The 21,014-nt window shown below is 40.5% G+C and overlaps 1 protein-coding gene across 1 annotated transcript in view; it reads right to left on the bottom strand.

Moving 5' to 3' along the window:
* Window positions 1-20,821, bottom strand: part of LOC135202553 (protein FAN-like) — a 34,395-nt gene extending 13,574 nt beyond the window's left edge. Inside the window, exons 1-9 of the mRNA XM_064232074.1 lie at window positions 20,208-20,821; window positions 18,220-18,358; window positions 17,637-17,761; window positions 17,348-17,438; window positions 16,474-16,587; window positions 15,431-15,616; window positions 14,414-14,485; window positions 6,402-6,461; window positions 3,729-3,871 (exon numbers count right to left, since the gene is read on the bottom strand). Of these exons, the coding sequence (XP_064088144.1) occupies window positions 3,729-3,871; window positions 6,402-6,461; window positions 14,414-14,485; window positions 15,431-15,616; window positions 16,474-16,587; window positions 17,348-17,438; window positions 17,637-17,761; window positions 18,220-18,358; window positions 20,208-20,230 (953 nt within the window). The 5' untranslated portion in view covers window positions 20,231-20,821. The remainder of the gene's footprint in view (window positions 1-3,728; window positions 3,872-6,401; window positions 6,462-14,413; window positions 14,486-15,430; window positions 15,617-16,473; window positions 16,588-17,347; window positions 17,439-17,636; window positions 17,762-18,219; window positions 18,359-20,207) is intronic.
* Between the last annotated feature and the right edge of the window lie 193 nt (window positions 20,822-21,014).

Below are 21,014 nucleotides of genomic sequence, written 5' to 3'. Positions count from 1 at the left end.
TAGACTCTTGTAACAGACTTCCACTGACATTCTACAGAGCGCCACAACAGACAGGCTTCTGACTGCCATTTAACCACTCTCATTCTCTCTCTCTCTCTCTCTCCTCTCTCTCTCTCTCAACTTTTGGAGACGTTGTCATATATAAACTACTATCATTACTCCTCCATATTACCTCCCCCATTACATTTGACAACGTCTCCTTACACTCACAACATTCACACTAAATTGCCTTTTGCAACACCCAAGGATGCTCAGATGCAGGCCCCCTGGATCTTGTTTGAGGACCGTCATACACTCTTTCAGTTACATCGCCATTCACTTCTTCCAAACCACTTTCATTCAAACTCCCATTATCTCCCTCACTACCATCCTCCCAAATTCAATTCACTATTTCACCGATGTCTTCTAACTCTGGTTCCAACATCTCCCCTATTTCGGCCACCAAACCACTCAGTTCATCCATACTTCTGTCAAACTCCCGCAAAGACTTATCCATCCTATCAACTACCTCCTCACTACTCTTTCCTTCTCACTGAAGTCTTATTTGTCCCTGTCAACTCAAACCCACATACACTACAAGTATCATTCATTCCCTCAAAGTCATCCATAGCACACGCTTTATCAACCATTTGCACCCTACCACCAACCCCTCTATCATGCAGTTTATGTTTCTCCCTTTCATTCCCTTTCCTTACCTTGTTCCGCTTTCTTCCATACTCAACCAACACCAGCTGCCGACCTCCCAGACCCATTTGATCACTGATGCTCAGCCCACATTTACTCACCCTCAACCACTCACTCATTGCATTCTCCTGAACATACTGTCGTATACTAGAGGACCCACCCAACTGAATCCCCTTAACACCTAGTTTCCCGAATTCCCAGCCTGACTCATCCTCTTTTGCCTACACACACTAGCCACATTACCTTTCATTCCAAATTCAACACATTTTGCCCGCTGTTCTTTACACATCCTAGCATAATGCCCGTTCTTCCCGCAATTACCGCAAACCTCAAGTCACACGAGCACCCCGACATCCACTTGCTATATGCCCTACTTGCCCACACCTGTAACATTTAATATCCCAATCTTTCTTACTCTCGCTCACCAAATGCCCTGTTTGCCCAAACCCGAAGCACGCTCCCAACGCCCACCGACATTCATTCTTCCTGTGCCCTAGCTTTCCACATCTGTAACACTGCTGCTCTCGTTCATGACTAACCGACCCTACTCTTCCACTCCAATCTTAGGGCTAACCATACTTACGTTACTGGCTCTAACGCTCCTATTAACCACTCTCTCTGCCATTCGCCTTGGCCCTTCCAAAACTACCTCCCTATACCTCTTAAACTCTGGTATAATATCAGCTACTTCAGTCCTAACACTAACACTTCTACTCTCTTTCATACACCTATCCAACTCATAATCCTCTACTATTTCCAAAATTTCGTTCCATGTCAACCTTTCATTCGTCCATCGCATTTTCTCCTAATGTTTCAGATCTACAAACTCATACACACTCGCAGGCACAGTCGCCAACAACTTCCTCACTAACTCTTTACACTCATTTATCCCTTCATCCCCAAACTTTTTCCTGGCTAATGTTTCCAACCTGCACACATACATTGACAACGACTCACCAACATTCATTCTTACCTCATCAAAACCATGTTTTCTCCTATATCTAACACTACTCCTTATCCTCTTCGCCTGTTCCATAATCCTGGCTTTCAAACTCTCATACGGCTCATTCCCCACACTCATCATTACCCCATACATACTAACAAAAATCCTGTCAAAAAGCTACCCATCTCTCTTGCCCAGACTGTTATCCCCATACTTTGCCTCACAATACCTCTCATATTCCTTAAAAAATTCCCCTATGTCCCTACTACCATATTCCTCGTATTGTGCACATCTAGGTATCTCTCTCATATATACAGCCTTTTGTACTTTCAGCTCACTCTCACTCTCACTTTCGCTACTTCCATTCTGATCCCTCTTAACCTCGTCTGAATACAGCGAATCAACTTCCATACTAACATCCATGGTCCTGAATACACTCTTCTTACCCTTCTTTCTACCCACCTGTTTCCACTCACCACCATCTAAATCCCTCTCAGCCCTCTCCCCAATGTATTCAGCCCTAGCCTCATCCTGTCCGTCATCCTTACTAGCCTTCTTTCCCTTAGTCTTCTTCCTTTTCTCAGTCCCCTTCTTATTCTTGTCCTCAGGTTTACCCTTATCCTGTCTCTTTCCCTTACCTATCACAACCAAGTCACCTTCGTCACTCGTAGTTTCATCCACTCGCTCTTCCACTGTCTTTACCACTTCTGGCCTATCACAAGACCTAATAGGCCTACCTCCTACAGCTCCCTCTCCCATGAACCCCTTCATCATCTCCATTTTCTCAACCATTCTCTCTTCCGCTCCTTTCACTTCTTCTTTCATTTCCACTTTTGCACTACATACTTAGCATTCCTCTCATTTCCTCTAACTTGCTCTTCAGCTCCTCACACTCTACCCTTAACCTCTCATTCTCCACTTCCAATTGTCCTCTTACTTCCCTCTCCAACCTCAACTCCTCCTCCAGCCTCTCCACCTCACTCAATCCTTCCATCCCAAATTTTCTCACCACTCATACACAGTAGCCTAGACCAATCGTCCTGCAGCTGCCACACCAGCAGTCCCTGTTCGGGCGCCAAAAAATAATGTGGCGGAATCACATGCTTAAGAGCAAGCAGCAAATCTCCCCCACATAAACTTAATCTGTCTGGCTACCAAACCCACCCTCAATCACACTTTCCTCTTTACACTACAAAATACAGCAGGACAATTGACCCATATCTACATACAGAACAAAAAAACACAACAGGTACACACCTCTGGCTTCCGATACTCAGGCCTTGGCTGTGCTGTCCGCCGGATATAGGCTATAGGCTAGCAGACACACAACCACTGCCGACAACCAAACACAACCAACAACCCAAGACCGACAACCCCACAACAACTCAATAACCCGACGAATCACTGCAGACGAACACCAACAGCCTGAAAGAACACGACAACCACATGACTTACTTCCCCCAGCACAACAACCCGCCAAGACCAACACTGCCCCAGCCACCACTCTCAGACACCAAAAATGCACCACCAACCTCTTCAACCTCACCACACCCAGACAGACACACGCACAACAACTTCACAACCCCAAAATCTATCAAATAACACCAAAACAACTTATCACCAAAGGATAACTGCTGCCAAACCAACTCTGACTTCACCAGATGCCAGACCCCTCACTGCTTAGACTCTTGTAACAGACTTCCACCGACATACTACAGAGCGCCACAACAGACAGGCTTCCGACCACCATTTAACCATTCTCTCTCTCTCTCTCTCTCCTCTCTCGTCATCACTCTCTTTCTCCTCCTCTCTCGTCTCTCTCTCTCCTCTCTCTCTCTCTCTCTCTCTCTCTCTCTCTCTCTCTCTCTCTCTCTCTCTCTCTCTCTCTCTCTCTCTCTCTCCTTCCTTCCTTTTGGAGACGTTGTCAAATATAAACTACTATATTACTCCTCCATACTATGAAGAACCATTAGTAACAAGTACTGTATCCAGAAAGAGTCACCTGAAGAAGTACCTGCTCAATAAAGAGTACAAGAAGTGGGAGTCACAGGGAAACAAGATGAGCTATTACAAGTTCAAAGTAACCAAACAAAAAACCTACCTGTTTAAATAACATAGATAGTCATAATTAGAAATGGCTCCTGCCTGCCATTGGTAACTGATGTTGTCCTGAAGAGAGTCGTCTAACTTCAATCCCTTCAGTCCAACCAAAGCATCGTACAGTTTATCCCTTTCATCAGTTTCCTTACAAAGTAAAATAATTTTGTATTAAACAACATTTAATAATGTATTTTGAATTATTATACCTTAAGAAAATAATTACAAAATATTGTTCAAATTATTACAATGCACAGCTAAATACAGACTTCCCTTTGTTTCATAGTTAATAAAACACTTCAAGTGTTTTATCAAAACCACATGGAATCCTTAAATTTTGTTTTGGTATTTTGGGATACAAATACAGGCGGTCCCCGGGTTACGACGGGTCCAGCTTACGACGTTCTGAGGTTACGACGCTTTTTCTTAAATATTCATTGAAAAATCCGCCCTGGGTTACGACGCTTGTTCCGAGGTTACGACGCTGACGCTTCCGACGCTTCGAGTTTACGACGCTTTTAAAAAACACATACTATGATAAGATAAGAATCCTTTATAGTTTAGCACAGTTTCTCTCTCTCTCGCTCTCTCTCTCTCTATACTACAAAGATGTATGTTTTTTAGTATGATAAGTAAATGATTTACTATTTTCAAATATTAATATTAATTTATACAGCAATAATATCAATTCATTAAAGAAAATATCATAGTGAATTAGTAAGAATTTAGCTTATATTTAAAAAATTATGGAAGAATGAAGGAAATCCCAGTCTTCTTGAAGTAACTTCCAGTAACCTTTTTCGAGATCCAGGTACTAAAACTGTCAGCTATATATCAAGTTCTGTGACAGCCAGGAGGGGGAAGAGCTGGGGGAGAGCTGCAGTGTTGCAATCACGTGGTCCTGACATTCCCCCCCCCCCCCCCCTCTCTCTCTCTCTCTCTCTCTCTCTCCTCTCTCTCTCATCTCTCTCTTCTCTCTCTCTCTCATCTCTCTCTCTCTCTCTCATTTACTGAGACTCAAGATTTTTTATGTACTTGTATTATTTGTTTTTTTGTTAATACTTTCAAAATAATAATAAAATAATAATATACTGTAATTACAAAATTCATATGTGATAGTATTTTAAAGAAATACAATACATACTAATCTATCCATGTCACTTTTAATGAAGGTTAACTCTCTCTCTCTCTCTCTTTTGCCACCACACAAGATGATAATGTGTCATACATAGTGGTAACTCCCTCCCTCTCTTTCGCTGGAAGCGTTATAAACAGAGAGAGATGTCTCATCTCTCTCTCTCTCTCTCTCTCTCTCTTCTCTCTCTCTTCTCTCTCTCTCTCTCTACCGAGATAAAAGAATTTTATGGTACTAGTATGTAAAATGTTTATTGATAATTTCATTTATTTAATAATAATAATAATAAAATAATAATAATAATAAAACTTTAATTACAAAATTCATAATGGTCGTATTTTTAAAGAGATGAAAATGACCTTTCCATTTCACTTGTAAGGATAATTCCTCTTTCTTACCGAGATGAGAGAAGTAGGGTATGCACGTGTTTATTATATTTTCAAATAATAAAAATAATAATAAGAATAGAAGTAGTAATAATACGATAACTAATTTCAAAAGAAAATTCTTCCCTTTGTCTTTTTCTGTATCGATTTCCCCACCTCAACTCGAGTGACACTCAAGCTTAACAATGCCATACAATGGTCAAAGAATTTAATGGTTTTATGTAATCTCTCTCTCTCTCTCTCTCTCTCTCTCTCTCGTCATCTCTCTCTCTCTCTCATCTCTCTCTCTCTCTCTCTCTCTCTCCGAGATGAGATCATTTTCATGGACGTGTATGTAATAAGTTTATCATTAATATTTTCCAATAATAATACTATAAGTACAAAATTCATATCTGAGTATTTTAAATACAATAATCATTCCATTTCTCTCTTTTAAATACTGTAAGGACAACTCTCTCTCTCTCTCTCTTTCTCCAAGATACTTGTCATACATTTGGTGTTTCTATTTCTTCCTTTTATCTCTCTTGCTCTCAGCAAAAGAATTGATAGACAAACATAATTGCACAGTCCTCTCTTTCTCTCTTCTCTGGAGAAATATATGTATTTATGGGAGGGGGAAAAAGTTGCCTACAGACGTTCATTTCAATCTATTGAAACCTAAGGAGTTATTTCTCTCTCTCTCTCTCTCTCTCTCTCTCTCTCTCTCTCTCTCTCTCTCTCTCTCTCTCTCTCTCTCTCTCTCTCTTCTCTCTCTCGTATTTTAATGAAAATATACAGTAATTTGTGAATACACAGTGTTGCACATGAAAAAAAGTAAATTAGTGATAATTTTAGAGATACGGCCCTAAAAAAAATTGCAAATTAGTAGTGAAATTTTCCCTGTGGACATGTTTTCAAGAACGTCGTTCCGGCTTACGACGATTTTCGGGTTACGACGCGTCTTAAGAACGGAACCCCCGTCGTAACCCGGGGACCGCCTGTAGCAAGTTGTATTTTTCATTGTGTACCTTCCATAAATTGGTCAGATCTAGACAAAATTCATAGTCTGGTTCCCAAGCAGATTCAAGCGCTATGGGTGACTTTAAATTACTCCAAGCAAGTTTAATATATCTTCCTTAATCAGATAGATTATAAACGACTAAAGTAAAAGACCTACCTTCAAGGTAAGCAGGAGATGTTTCACCATACAACTATCCCGACAGTAGAGTTCAAGTCCCTGCAGAATGAAAAACTTAGTTTTAAAACAGTTTTATTAACCAAAACGTAGAACAGCCGTTAAAATGCTTAAATTTGAAAGTGTAAGCTTTTTTTTGGCAGGTCAGTGCCTTAAGACTATAATTTAAGACAAATAAAAGAATTCAAGATCCCTAGGGAGGTAACGGAGTAAGGATGCAAACCTACAAGGCCCATTTCATTAAATTACAACTGGTGGCTAGACTTCTCTGGAAGTTTATCAGTGGAGATGACATGAATAATGACATTCAACACAGAACAGGAACCATTTTTTTGTTAATAAAAACTGCTGATTAAAATCTACTAAGCTTGAGACTTAGCATTGTCATAGATATGATGTTATTATGATATAACAAAGTTTCATGTATACTTACCTGGCTGGTATATATATATAGCTATATTCTCTGTTCGCACTGGCAGAATTTTCAACACTCGCGCAACCGCTAGATCACTGGTAGTTCAGGTGATGCGCCAACCCCCCCCCCCCCCCCCCCCACCCCCCCCCCCCCCGCTCCCGTGGCGCTGGTGCTCGGAATCATTCCATTTTTCGTCAGATTTTTTCCTCTCTTGAACCCTGTCTCCTGAGGGAGGTGGTGGGAATTTAATTTATATATACCTGCCAGGTAAGTAATACATGAAACTTTGTTATATCATAATAACATCATTTTCATGTATGACACTTACCTGGCAGGTATATATATAGCTGATTGACACATTTGGAGGTGGGTCAAAGACAGCAACATTGTAAGAGTTTTAAAATTTTAAAAATTTAAAATACTCTTAGATTCCTTACCTGCTAAGGTAGCTGACTTCAGCATTCCTGCCTCTTAGCCTGCTAAGCCTTAGTAGCTTCCAACTAGGACGTGACCTATTAGTTTGATGAAGCTAAATACAAGGGTCTGACAACTGGGGACGGGACCAATTTGTTGACAGGAAACCCTAGCCCTCTCTTACCACGGGCATTCATGCTAGGATAAGTTAGACCACCTGAACCACACACAACACTAACCTAAAACACTACACTTCACAGACTGAAGAGGAAATCACCCTCTTAGACAACCGTAAAAACAACACCACACACCCCCCTTAAAATACCTAGCATGTTAGTAAGTTATGGGGTGGAAAATCCTTTGCCCAATACTGCTCCTGAGGATACATATGGGACCCAACGTTTGACAATTGTCAAACGTTGTTTTGACGTTTTCTAAGGTAATGACTTGCAAACACTGAATTAGTCCTCCAAAACGTCGTTTCAATGATATCTTTGAGGGCCATATTCTTTTTAAAAGCCAACGAAGTAGCTACGCTCTCACTTCGTGTGCCTTAACCTTAAGATGCCGATTTTCTTCTTGGCATAACATATGAGATTCTTTAATTAGTTCCCTAAGGAAAAAGGCAATAGCATTTTTGGTCATTGCTCTGCTAGGGTCCTTCACAGAGCACCACAGTGATTCTGAAGTTCCTCTAATCTTACTGGTTTTATCCAAATAATAGCGCAATGCCCTTACTGGACAAAGAACTATCTCTTGTTCCTGTCCTACTAGATCTGAAAGACCCATAATTTCAAATGACCTTGGCCATGGATGAGCTGGATTCTCGTTCTTGGCTAAGAACCCCTCCTGAAAAGAGCAAACCGCTTTCCAACCAATATGTTTGCTAATTGCTTGCAGCTCACTCACCCTTTTAGCAGTGGCCAATGCCACCAAAAAGATGGTCTTTTTTTGTGATATCTCTCAACGAAGCTTGATCCATCGGTTCAAACTTACTAGTTCCTAAAAATTTCAGGACCACATCGAGATTCCAGAAGGCGCTCTTGTATTGTGGGGCTCCTTCCTTGTTGCAAAGGACCTTATGAGGTCTCTCAGATCTAGATTATTTGTAATATCTAGACCTCTATGTCTAAATACAGAAGCCACATACTCCGATACCCTTTAATCGTCTGAGTTGACAATTTTATTTCCTTCTTTAAGTATAAAGGAAATCGGCCATTTGGGTCACAGAGGTACTGGATGAAGAAATCTTCCGACTCTTGCACCACTTGCGAAAGATTCCCCACTTCGCCTGGTACAACTTAAATAGTAGAGGCTCTTCTAGCTCCGCCACCGCTCTGGCCGCCTCTCTAGAAACCCCCTCGCTCTGAGGCAATCTTTCGATAGTCTGAACGCAGTCAGACCCAGAGCGAGGGTGTTTCTTGTGGTACCTGTTGAAGTGAGGCTGTTTGAGTAGATCTACCTCTTGCTGGAAGTGTCCTTGGTACATCTATTGTCCATTCCAGTACCTCTGTGAACCAATCTTCGGGCCGGCCAGTATGGAGCTAGAGAGTCATTCTTGTCCCTTGACTCTCCCTGAACTTTCTTCAAAACCTTCCCTAATATCTTGAACGGGGGTGGAAAGGAGTAGACGTCTAGCCCCGTCCAATCTAGAAGAAATAAAGGCGTCTACTGCGACTGCTTGACGGTCTGGTACTGGAGAGCAATACGTCGTCAATCTCTTCGTCCATTGCTGTCGCAAACAAGTTCCTACCACTGGGCGACCCCATAATTTTTTTTTTCCACAGACTCTGGCATACTTCTAAATGAAGCGTCCATTCTGTTGATAGAAGTTGACCTTCCCTGCTTCAACAGGTCCTCTCTCACATTCTTCTACCCCCCTTGATGAATCTGGTGAGAAGGGGTTACGTTTTCCTTCTCTGCCCAAAGAAGGATCTCCCCTCCGCCAACTTGCAAAGAGAGATTGAATGTGTCCCTCCTTGTTTGCGGATGTACGCCAGAGCTGTGGTATTGTCCGCGTTGACTTGTACCACCTTGTTGCGAATCACCGCGTTGAACTCCTTCAGGCCAAGAAAATCGCCATCAGTTCCTTCCTGTTTATATGCCAAGCCGTTTACTCCTTGCTCCAACGACCTGAGACTTCTTGAAGTCCGAGAGTCGCTCCCCAGCCTGCGTCCGAGGCGTCTGAGAACAATACATGGTCTGGGTTCTTTTGCTGGAGAGACGCTCCCTTTGCTAACTTCCCCGGAGTTAGCCACCACTTTAACTCCTCTTTGATCTTGCGAGGAATTCGAAACAGGAAGGAATCTGGTTGCGATTTTCTTGGCCAGACTTGGTTCAAAAATATTTGTAGGGGTCTCATGTGAAGCCTTCCTAGAGAAACGAACCGTTCCAGGGACGAGAGTGTCCCCAGTAAGCTCATCCACTCTCGTGCTGAACATTGTTCTTTCTCTAGAAAGGTCTTGCACTTCCCGGATGCACAGATCTTGTCTGTTGGGAGACGGAACAAGCCCGAAAAGTCACTGAGGAGATCAGAATCCCCAAAAAACTAGTTCCTGACTGGGGTTCATATTCGACTTTTCTAAGTTCACCCATCAACCCTAACTCTTTCGTTAATGTTAACGTCATTTTCTAAGTCCTCCCGACATTGCTTTCTTGATTGGGCTCTTATGAGCCAATCGTCCAGGTATAGAGACACTCTTATTTCCTAGAATGTGTAGCCACTGCGCCAACGCTCGCCATCACTCTTGTAAAAACTTGTGGGGCTGTGCACAGTCCAAAACAGAGGGCTTTGAACTGAAAACCCTGTTCTGGATCACAAATCTCAGGTACTTCCTGTATCTTGCATGAATTGGGATATGAAAATATGCGTCTTGAAGGTCCAGGGTGACCATCCAGTCCCCTGGACGTACCGCTGCCAGTACTGAATCGGTCGTCTCCATCGTAATTTTTGTTTTTCTCCACAAATAAATTGAGTTGACTTACGTCCAGTACTGGTCTCCATCCCCCCGAGGATTTTGCTACTAAAAACAGCCGGTTGTAAAATCCCGGAGATAAGTGATCCAGAACAGGTTCTATTGCTCCTTTCTTGAGCATAGAAAGAACTTGTTCTTGTAGTGCTTCTTGTTTCCCTGGATCGCTGTAGTGAGCTCCCAGCTCTCTTGGCGATGTCGCAAGAGGCGGTCTCTTTAGAAAAGGGATCTTGTAACCTTCTTTGGCCACCTTGACTACCCAAGGATCTGCTCCCTTTTCTTGCCAAATCTCCCAAAACTTCTGGAGTCTGGCACCTACTGATGTCTGAAGGACTTGCTGTTCATTGTTTAGTACTGGGTTCGAACCCCTCTTGGACGGAGCTCTTCTTGCTCTGAAGGCCGGACGAGAGAAAAGGACTTGCCTCGAAAGGGCTGACTAGCTTGCCTTGATTCCTTAGGAGTCTTCTTAACTACCTTGTTGGGTAAAAATTTCCTTACCGAGGAAGTTAGCAGATCCTGCGTCGCCTTCTGAGTTAGGGAAAGCGAAATATCCTTGATAATATCCGCAGGAAACATTGCTCCGAAAAGTGGGGAAAAAAGCAATTCGATTTCTGGGCGTTAGAACGCCCTTAGCAGCAAAAGAGCATAGGAGTGACCTTTTCTTTAAAACTCCTGCGGTGAAAAGAGATGCCAATTCATTCGCTCCATCCCTTAAGGCTTTGTCCATGCAGGACATAATACTGCTTGGGAGTTGAGAAGCCGTTGCTTCATTATCTTCCACTGTTCGTCCAGAGCTCCCAAGGACCAATCCAGAAAATTAAAACCTCGAAGGTCCGGAAAATCCCTTTCAAGAGATGATCTAATTCTGATGGAGACCACCACACTTTGCCGAATTCAAGGCATGTCTGCGGGAACTGTCACAATGTTGGAAAAATCCCCCCTGGGAGGAGGCAGGCCACTCCCAGCCGAGATTTTCCCCTGTTGCATACCAATTCCGGACTTCGATGCCAATTTGGCAGGAGGGAAAGAGAACACAGTCTTGCCCCCCCCGCTTCCCCTCTTTTCCTTCAACCACGTATCAATTCTTTGAAGAGCCTTCTTAGCCGTAATCGAAAACTTCATCTTCAAAAACGAGGACTTTTTCGGAGTTTTATTCTTTGAGAATTGAGAAAGGGGTGATGTCGGAGCTGCAGGCTGAAAATCCCCTCCAAAAGTGAAAGAAGGCAATTCGTCAATTTTCTTATAATCTGAAGAAGGTGCTTCATCTTCTTTTTTTCCTTCCTCAGATTCTAAGTCTTCTATTTCCTCTTCTGCCGAAGACACATCCTGTAAACCCAGGTCTTGCTGCAGAAAATCTTCTCCAACCTCACGTGAAGAAACCTGCTCCTGCCGCCTGCGTCCTGCGTCCTTCTGAGCTCCGAGGTTGCGTCCTGCGTCCTGTTCCGGAAGCTTGCGTCCTGCGTCCTGCTCCGAAAAAACTCTTGCGTCCTGCTTCCCTGTTCTCTTAACTTGCGTCCTGCGTCCTGCTCCCGTAACTTGCGTCCTACCCGAGACTCCGAAAGCTTGACGAGAAGGCGGCCAACCATCATGAGTCCTCTTAGACGACTTGACTGGGAGAGATGCGTCCTTACGCCTTGTAGGAGGAAGTTCCGATGTTCCCCACGATTTTAACCAAACTCGGCTAACCTTCCTTGCATCTCTTCAAGGAAGTTTGTCCTAGTCTCTGCTTCCTGGCGTGAAGTCTGAGCAAGCGGAGAACAAAGACGAGGACGGATCCTCAACACGAGAAACTCGATCTTGAGTTCTACGATAGGGGAAGATATCGGAGAGACTGCTCCGTATTCCGAAGGAGAGCTCCTATGCCGAGAACCGTCGTACACATGAGGTCTTGCGTCTTGTCTTGACTTAAAGGATCTCCTCCTTTTAATCGGAACCACCTCTTCCTCATCACTAGAAGAGAAAATCTCGGGACTACTCCACTGTTCTTGCGGGTAACGCTCATCTTGAGAAGACGTAGGTCTATGCGTCCTCTTCAGAGGACGCGAAACTTCCGCATAACGTCCATACCTGCCTGACGCAGCACTATCTGTCGAGGAAAGACACTTCCCAGTGTCGCCTTTTCTATGGCGCACTGCTGCAGCCTGGGACGCAACGGACTGCCTGAAGGGAGACTGATCGTAAGGGAACCCCCTCTCGCCTCCCTTCGACTGTCGACATGCCTTCTCCCTTGGGTCTGGGAGCTTGGCAGAGGTCTAGGTCTAGGAGCACGAGTGAGACGATCAGCCGCCCCCTCCACTACACTGACACTTTCAATCGTACCCACTTTGTCTGTAAGACGCTGAATCTGATCGCCCATTGACGCAAGGGCGGCAAACACTTTCACAATATTAGTATCCTCAGAAACAGCAGCGGGCGCAGGAGAGACCTGAGGAGAAGGATTAACAACTTCTACTTGGGAAGAAGTGGGAGAAATAACAGAATTATTCAAGGCCTTACTAGAAGAACCTGACCTCTCACTCCGAGACACCGATCTTCTTACTCTATCCTTTTCAAGTCTCTCAACATATTTGGTGAAAGTCTTCCATTCTTTCTCATTTAAACTTTCACACTCATTACATCTATTGTCCCAAGTACACAAAACCTCTCTACACTTCTTACATAGTGTGTGAGGGTCTACCGAAGCTTTCGGTAGTCTCACCTTACACCCTTCTTTCATACACACTCGAAATACTATCCCAGAATCAGACATTCTAATAACTTCCAATCGCGATTGCCAATCCAACTTTCCAATACGATACCCAATAAACCATCCAAGTACAGCGAAAGTCAGCTAACGAGTTTCGAATTCTAGCAGGGAACCAACAACGATGTTGCCGGTTCAGTGGCAGAAAAAAATCTGACGAAAATGGGAATGATTCCGAGCACGCCAGCGCCACGGGAGCGGGGTGGCGATCACCTGAACTACCAGTGATCTAGCGGTTGCCGCGAGTTTTGAAAATTCTGCCAGTGCGAACAGAGAATATAGCTATATATACCTGCCAGGTAAGTGTCATACTGAAAACTAAGATTTATGAAATTTAGCCACCAAAAGTTAAATTTACTGAAAACTGGCACCTTCTTGTGAAAAAAAATTAGGTTATGAACAAAGTACAAATCTTAAAATTTCTTCTTGGTATTTGTCCCAGGAGTAATAGGCCTACAAGTTCACACCATGATGTGTTACTGATATGACTTACATACAGTGGACCCCCAGTATTCGTGTTCTCCGGATTCGCGGAGTCACACATTCGCGGATTTCTCTTGGGAAAGTTTCCCTGCATTCTTCGCGGAAAATTCGCATATTCACGGTATTGTTCTATGAGAAATATCCACAAATTCCTGGTTTTTTTATATCAATTTCATCATGAAATGCACTTTTTGTGATAAAACTATTAAAAAAAACAAGTATAAAAATTTGTATTGGGTTTTTCTTGAGTTTTAACTAACAAAATAAGCTGTTTTCAGTGTTTTTATAGGGGTTCCAACTACTTGCGGGTTCTAACTATTCACAGGGGGGTCTGGTACGCATCCCCTGCGAAGTACGGGGAGACCACTGTATTTAAGGTGGCCTACTGTAGTTTTTCATGCATGTAGTCACTTGCTGCGCATGACTGTCAATGTAATACGAAACATACAAGAATATACTGTACTTATCACTGACAGTTTAAAATCCTTCAGAATCACAATAGTTGTGCCAAACATAACAAAAGCAAAAGTTGATGAAAAACAAAAATTTCAATCACTAGGGAATCAAGTTGCAAATATAAAAAAAGCAAGTTATCAGTCTAATTCATTTATCTAATAGCAATTAAAAAATATGAAACTGCACTAAAGAAAATTGTTAATGATTATAGAAAATACAGCACATGGATGTATAGTGTGCTTTATTTTCATACAGAAAATTTTTTTTGCCAAATAGAACCGCATCCACAGGACTTCTATCAAGAGAGAAAAAATGGAAATTCAATCAATATTTCTTGCTTATTTAATGATTAAAGACAAAAATCCTGGGTAAAAGTCCAATTCCTCAATAATGTACAGTGCTTGCAGTGAAAAGGTAATCTTGAAAGTAACCAAGGTGAAATACTTTCATGCTTCATAATTGCAACAAACTTTTTAGAGGAAGTCATGAAAATGGCGTGCAGCATACTCACCACTTGTCTCAGAAGGTAACGTCTCCTAATCACCTGGCTAATTTCAGTAATCCCAATTTTAATTACAGGATGCTGTAAAAAAAAAAAATTAATAATCAAAGTCAAAGACAATAAGAATATAGGAAAAAAATGTCTGATAAATTTTCAAAGTTGAATTACAATCACAGAGGAATAGCTACCTTCAATAAAATATAATGATTGCAAATACCACCAGTATATGTGCTACATAGTATCCACTTTGTGATACATAATCAGATGAGATGAAGACCCACTGAAAATCATTAGCTTTCTTTTTTTGGAGGGGGTTTGGGCTAATAATGCCATTAGGTAATCCAGGGTTACTTTTTAAGTAAAGACTGGGAAAGGCTTACGAATCCTACAACTCTACCACTCAAAACTACACTTATGCCAGTCAGTCCTGTGGGAACTTTAAATGTAAAAGCTCTATATATCTCCAATATGCTGTGTTTTTAGTTTGTACAGAACAGGGTAAATTAGAACAACAGTCAAGATGTAGAATAGCAAAAATTAAGTATGAGACTGCATTGTAATAAAATAATGTAGTTTAAAAGGCATAAAGTACTATGTTGTTCAAATTTGAGTGCTTTGCTAAAATCTATACAAGATAAGACACTAGAAATAAGAATAAAAAAAATATTTTTTATGAAAACATTTAAGAGATAGTTAACAAAACCTTCAATTTACTGGTCAACTTGGGTTTTTTACTCTCCAGGACTTTAAAAATTAGATAACCAAGTGGATCAACTTGCCCATTAGAAGGCTTCGTCTTGGCACTGTTCCCACAGTGAAGTACGAAGTTCAATTAATAATAAGGTTTTCTTACAATTTTCGATGATAGTATTCTTTATTACGATGATTTTTAGCTTAAGACGTGGCATTGGAACGGAACCGCCGTCATACTTCATAACTGGGGACTGCCTGTAGTACTCCACTTGACTTGTCCCAGTGGCAAAACAACACAAAATACCACAAAATGTAACCTTTCACGCAACATACCTTTTCTGCATTATTGTGTGGCTGGAAGTACAGTTTGGCATTTGTAAGCAAGATGGTGCCAGGGTTAGTAACCAATGGTGTCACCTTGTTGGCCTGAGTCTCTAGGACCTCTGTTTCTGAGAGGTTTTCGAGCAGAGCCCTATCAAACCTCTTCCTTCTTTGTCTTGATCTGACAATGGCTTGAATCTGTTAAATCATTAAGAATGACCATGTATAAGATGTCATTTTGCAGCACAGGTTAAAAATTTAGTTTTTGAAGAATATTTGCAAACATGCTTAAATCAGATGGCACAACACACAAGAACACTTCAACTTAACAGACCTCATTACGCTTCTTTAATTATTAGCTACATTACGATGGCACTTTTTTCTATGGTAGACTATGTACCTCTTCAAGACAATCCACTTTTGAAAAATCTCTAAACTGAACGGTAAGTGTAATGTACAGTTTAGTTTAGGCTACACATTATGCAGAATTATCATCAGCTGAGATATACCTTGAGAATGGTCAAGCAAAGGCTACACTACTATAGGGCCCTCATTACAAAAAACGACCTGTAAAGCATTTGGTAAGTTGAGGGGCTACTGTATAGCATTTTCATATTGTATTCGCCATAAGCTTTAGGTCATTAATAGCAGTCATTCTGAAAGATTAATAATCTTTTGCAAAGAGTAGAATTTTAAGCAATAATACACAAGCAACCCGTCGTTTATTTATGATTAAAATGTTTAGTCGACACAATACACTTTTAAATACTTGACAAATTATCAGCGATAAACATGCCAAAAACGCCTTTTATACAATTGTACAAACTATTATTTTTTTCATCACAGAACAGATGAAATTAAAATGGGATTAGTAAAAGTTGGTCTACTGTCTTTAACGATATTTCATACACTCACACTCTCTCTAGGTTTACCATTTTATTTATTTAAGATATTCAAAGATTTCTGCTAAAATTGTATAGATACAGAATAACCATTAGCTTAATTTACCGTATTTTAATCCTAATTTCCACTACAAAATAATCAGTGATACTAACCATGGTATTTTGATCGTTGGGAGGAAGTGTTGATGCCCGCTGCAGCTGGCATATTTGGGGTATAACTTGTGACGTTTCCAAGAATACCAGTTCAAACCTATGACAGTACTCCTCCTGAAGAGCGACCAAGCAAACATTTAGAATATACAGATACCACCCTACTTACGAACATTTGGTGATACAAACAAACAGGATTATAAATTAAAATTGTTTTCAGAGTGGCCCCCTTTGCCAACCTTTACTTCAAATTTTATGTATCATTCATATTAATAATAAAGTTCTCTATAGAATACAATTCTGTATGTAGCACTGTATTGACCTTATATCATAATGTACCTAAATAGGCGAGAAGAATAGAGTAGCCAACGTAAAACAATTCAACATACAAATGACCGTTTGCAATGTAACTTGTTCGTAAATAGGGTGGCGTCATTCGTGACAACATACAAAATAAATCCCTCTTTATTTAACCAATTACTGTACATGTAAACATACTTGCTATGCTTATCAAATTTCGAAAAGGGCATGCAAATATATACTAAAAATACTGAAATTCACACGGAACACACCCAACTAACACCAGTCCATCATTTGAAAACTATGGTTCACCAACTTTAAAATAATAGTAAAGTCATTAAAAATAAGTCCACAGCGTTACAATTTTCTTTTTTTATATGAAATGTGTTTGTTATTCTATACGACAATGACTATAAAAAATATAGTTCAAGCTGAAAAGATTTGGCTCAATTTATAGAGCCTTTATTTTTCCCGACTATGAAGTCCTTGGCCACAATTATTTCCGAGGTTAGGGAGTAGATTTTATACATTAAAATTCCTTGCGTGTTACAAAAAAAAGCTTCAACAGAGGACTTACCCTGCAAAACTTATAAGGCTGCAGAATCCCACCTTCAAGCATTTCAACTGTCATATTGCATTTCACTTCCAAGAGAGTTGCTTCTTCTACACTGCAATGTGAATATGAATGGGCTATAGTTACAATTCTATTTGAATGCCTATTCTCTTCCATATAAAAAGTTCAAAGGTCTTTAATAAGGTACAGGTTCTTGAATGTAAATTAACCAGCCAAAATATAAAAAAAAAGACTGTAATGAGTGCAATTAGAATAATGAAATTTATTCCAAACATTAAAAAAGTCAAGATACCTATTCAGTATTTCTTTGGTAATGGTTGTGACATGTTCTTGCACCACTTCAATGCTCTTCAAAGGAAACTTAATGATGGGCACATGGATATCACGAGGGTCAAACACCAAGGATTTGGAGCACACCTGGAAAAGAGGTAGTATGTAGTCGTCCAACAACTTACTTAATCTTCCCTGAGCCATGAGGAGATAAGACAAGAACACTCAGCATCCTTCAAACACTGAAATATCCAAAAAAACCACAAACTGGAGAACAAATATATTAAGAAGTACAACCAGTTTTGGAGTGTCAAGCTTCCTCCTCAGTGAAGAGGAAGCATGACACACCGAAACTGTTTGAGCTACTAAATATATTTGCTTTCCAATTTGTAATTTTTTCTTAAGTTTCAAAGGTCAATACTGATCTGATATCAAGACTGAAGTACCCATGACCTAGCCTGACAGGAAATTTAACTTTCTACTAATTCACCATTAATCAGACCAGGGAAAATATCCGTTCAGCTTATCAGACTGGAATACAGCCAAAATGCTGTGTATTTAAAGATAATCAAATCTCACTTAAACTCCTCATAATATTTTCTTACCTTTAATCTGCCTCTCACTGTATTTTCCACCCACCGCACCCAGCCTTCCTCCTTTTTTGCAAGTTCCTCTGGAACGTGATAAATAACAGCAAAGTCCTCAAAGTATATCTCTCCTGGCTCCAACAGCAGCAGTGAAAATCTAAGAAGAAAAATATACATATAAATAAACTGCATTTGCCTCACACTACATTACATTTAGTATTTACATATTGAAGATAAATCTATGGCTGGAAAATTTGCTCTCTTCTGATTATCTTTTGAAAATCTAATTATTTCTAAGGTGCTGGTTCTTATCCTCTTAAACAAAACAATACAGCATAATTTAAAGTCAAAACATTTGATGGCTATTCAAATAAAATGAAGTCATCTGAGTAGTTTGAAGAAATGCTTAAGGCTTTAAAACTTCTTGGTAACTTAATACCAATCAAACCCATGGATACTGGAAAAGAAAATGGGTATGCAGTTTGCAATTCTAAAGGAGCCATCCAAACACCATTAAAATAATTCATAGCCATTTGACTGTAATAACTAACTTTCAACAGACTCAAAACAGTTATTAACTATTGATCTGGGAGGGTCCCAGCACATTTTAGCAGCCGGGTAGCCTATACATAATAAAAGACAAGTTCTTGAATGCAACTGGCTGCTGCTTGTCAATCAGTTTTATTAAATAAGCCTACAACTTTCTTGAATACATTAGAGAGATGACTATAGTTCTTCAAGGGAAAAGCACTGTAAGTATGCCACAGATTCATACACGACAACAAACTCAGATTTATAAGAACTGCTATACCCTTACAAGAACAACCCTGCACTATCAAAGAGCAAACTTCAAAACTGCTTTTTCACTAAAATTACAATATTAATCATTTCCAATGATTGTCCATAAAACAAGTGACATTCAGAGGCAAGTGACACTATGTTTCTGTAAGTCACACTTAAAGTACTCTCACCTTTTCGAAACATTCTATGAAACTAATAGAAAACTATTAGATTTACCAACTACATTTGATTATTACCTGGCATATTGCTATCATATCCTGACAGTAGAGAATCACAGGTTCTTTTCATAATGAGATATATTTATTATTATGATATCAGTTCCACAGTTATGAAAATATACCCACTAGAAAAAGAACTCCCCATATACTCTAACTTCTGCTCATTGGGCCAAAAGGATAAAATATGATAACCTACGTAACAATACAAACCAATCCGCTAAAATAAGTAGTTATATCATTATCAAAAATATATAAATAACTTCTTACCTATTAACCATCACAGAAAATTTCTCAGGTGATCTCATCTGTACTGAATTATGCACGCGCTTTTCTTTCATGTTAACACAAAAGAAAACTATATTAATAAGGAATATCTTAGTGCAGTCCTCTCCTTTACATTTACCAATACCCCAAATAATTAGGGAACAAATAGGGTAAAATACCAAACGGCCACCTCTACCGTAGCAAGGCCACATTCCTGAAAATCGGAAATTACGGCATCACTTTGTGACTTGGGAGAAAAAACGTACTTCGAGACGAAAGTAGTAGAGGTCTTGAGGTGTTGCTTTGACAAACTCTGGCACTTGACTAACGTCTACCCTGGGTTAGAGGACGCGCTAAAAATACATTTTTCGGGGAAGGTGGTTGCGCTATGGTAGAGGCCAGGTGGCCGTTCGGTATTTTACCCTATCCTGCCTACATTGGGTTAGGTCCCCGAAGATGAATGCTAGTAGATATACCCTAGCCAAGGCAATCACCACTGAGGTGTATTAGGGTGATAGTTAATTAAAAAAATGTTGATTATACTTTAATTCTGGTGTAATTTGGTGAAATAAGACGATTAACACAGCCATAAACGCTTAAATAAATTATTGTTACGAAGCCATGGTCAGCCCTCCTACCTATGGGCTCGAACGCTAACCTCCCAAATATCACAGCTGTTAGTGGGCGCGATAACTCCAGCACTGCTTAAATATAAACCCTTGCCTGTTTTTCCCTTCCAGATCCATCTTCTCCCGCGTCCGCTACACCATCGCACACACGAAATCGAAAGGTCAAACTCGGTGGGGAGATCGAAATTCCTTCTGGTGAGCCTCCTCCGACGGACGGTGTGTGTCACAACCTGCTGCTACTGCCGAGGCCACTTGAAAACAGCTGATTGTCACTTCGTCCGAAAGGCTTGAAATTGTCTTCGGTTGCGGATGTTCTCATTTAAATAGTCTAAACTGCTCTTATATCCAAAATAAATGCAGATTTATACGATTAAATAATAGATTTGATTTTCTAAAATGAAAAATTCGGACGGAACAACTTTTTTTAAAATTTGAAGCCGGTCACAAACCTTCTCGGCGAAAGGAATCGGACGCAATCAACACCCCGAACGAGTAAACAATTATTATTGTTATTATTATTATAGTCATGGATTCATTGCAAGCTGGAAATGAGTGATTATGGAATTACTATGCCATCGCTTGTGTGACAATGGCGCTTTAAACGATCAATAGAACGGTACATTCGAGAGGAGAAGCTTTTTTTTTTTAAATTAATGAAGTGTCCCTTCTTGTTTAAGCGGTCACGTACGTCAGCCTACGGTGGAGACAGAGGCCCATGTATGCGAACCGTAATTAATTCCGTTATTACAAATAATTACGGTTTCTGTCAGCTATTCACCAACGAGATATTCGTTACACTTATCAATAAAAGATAATCGTTACAATTACCAATAAAGGCACTGGATTTATTAATTGTATCAATAATATCAACAGGCGATTATAGATATGCGAGGGTGTGGAT

The sequence above is a fragment of the Macrobrachium nipponense genome, chromosome 11 (genome assembly GCF_015104395.2).
Source record: "Macrobrachium nipponense isolate FS-2020 chromosome 11, ASM1510439v2, whole genome shotgun sequence".
NCBI classification, from domain to species: Eukaryota; Metazoa; Arthropoda; class Malacostraca; order Decapoda; family Palaemonidae; genus Macrobrachium; species Macrobrachium nipponense.
This window is presented reverse-complemented; position numbering and strand designations above follow the sequence as displayed.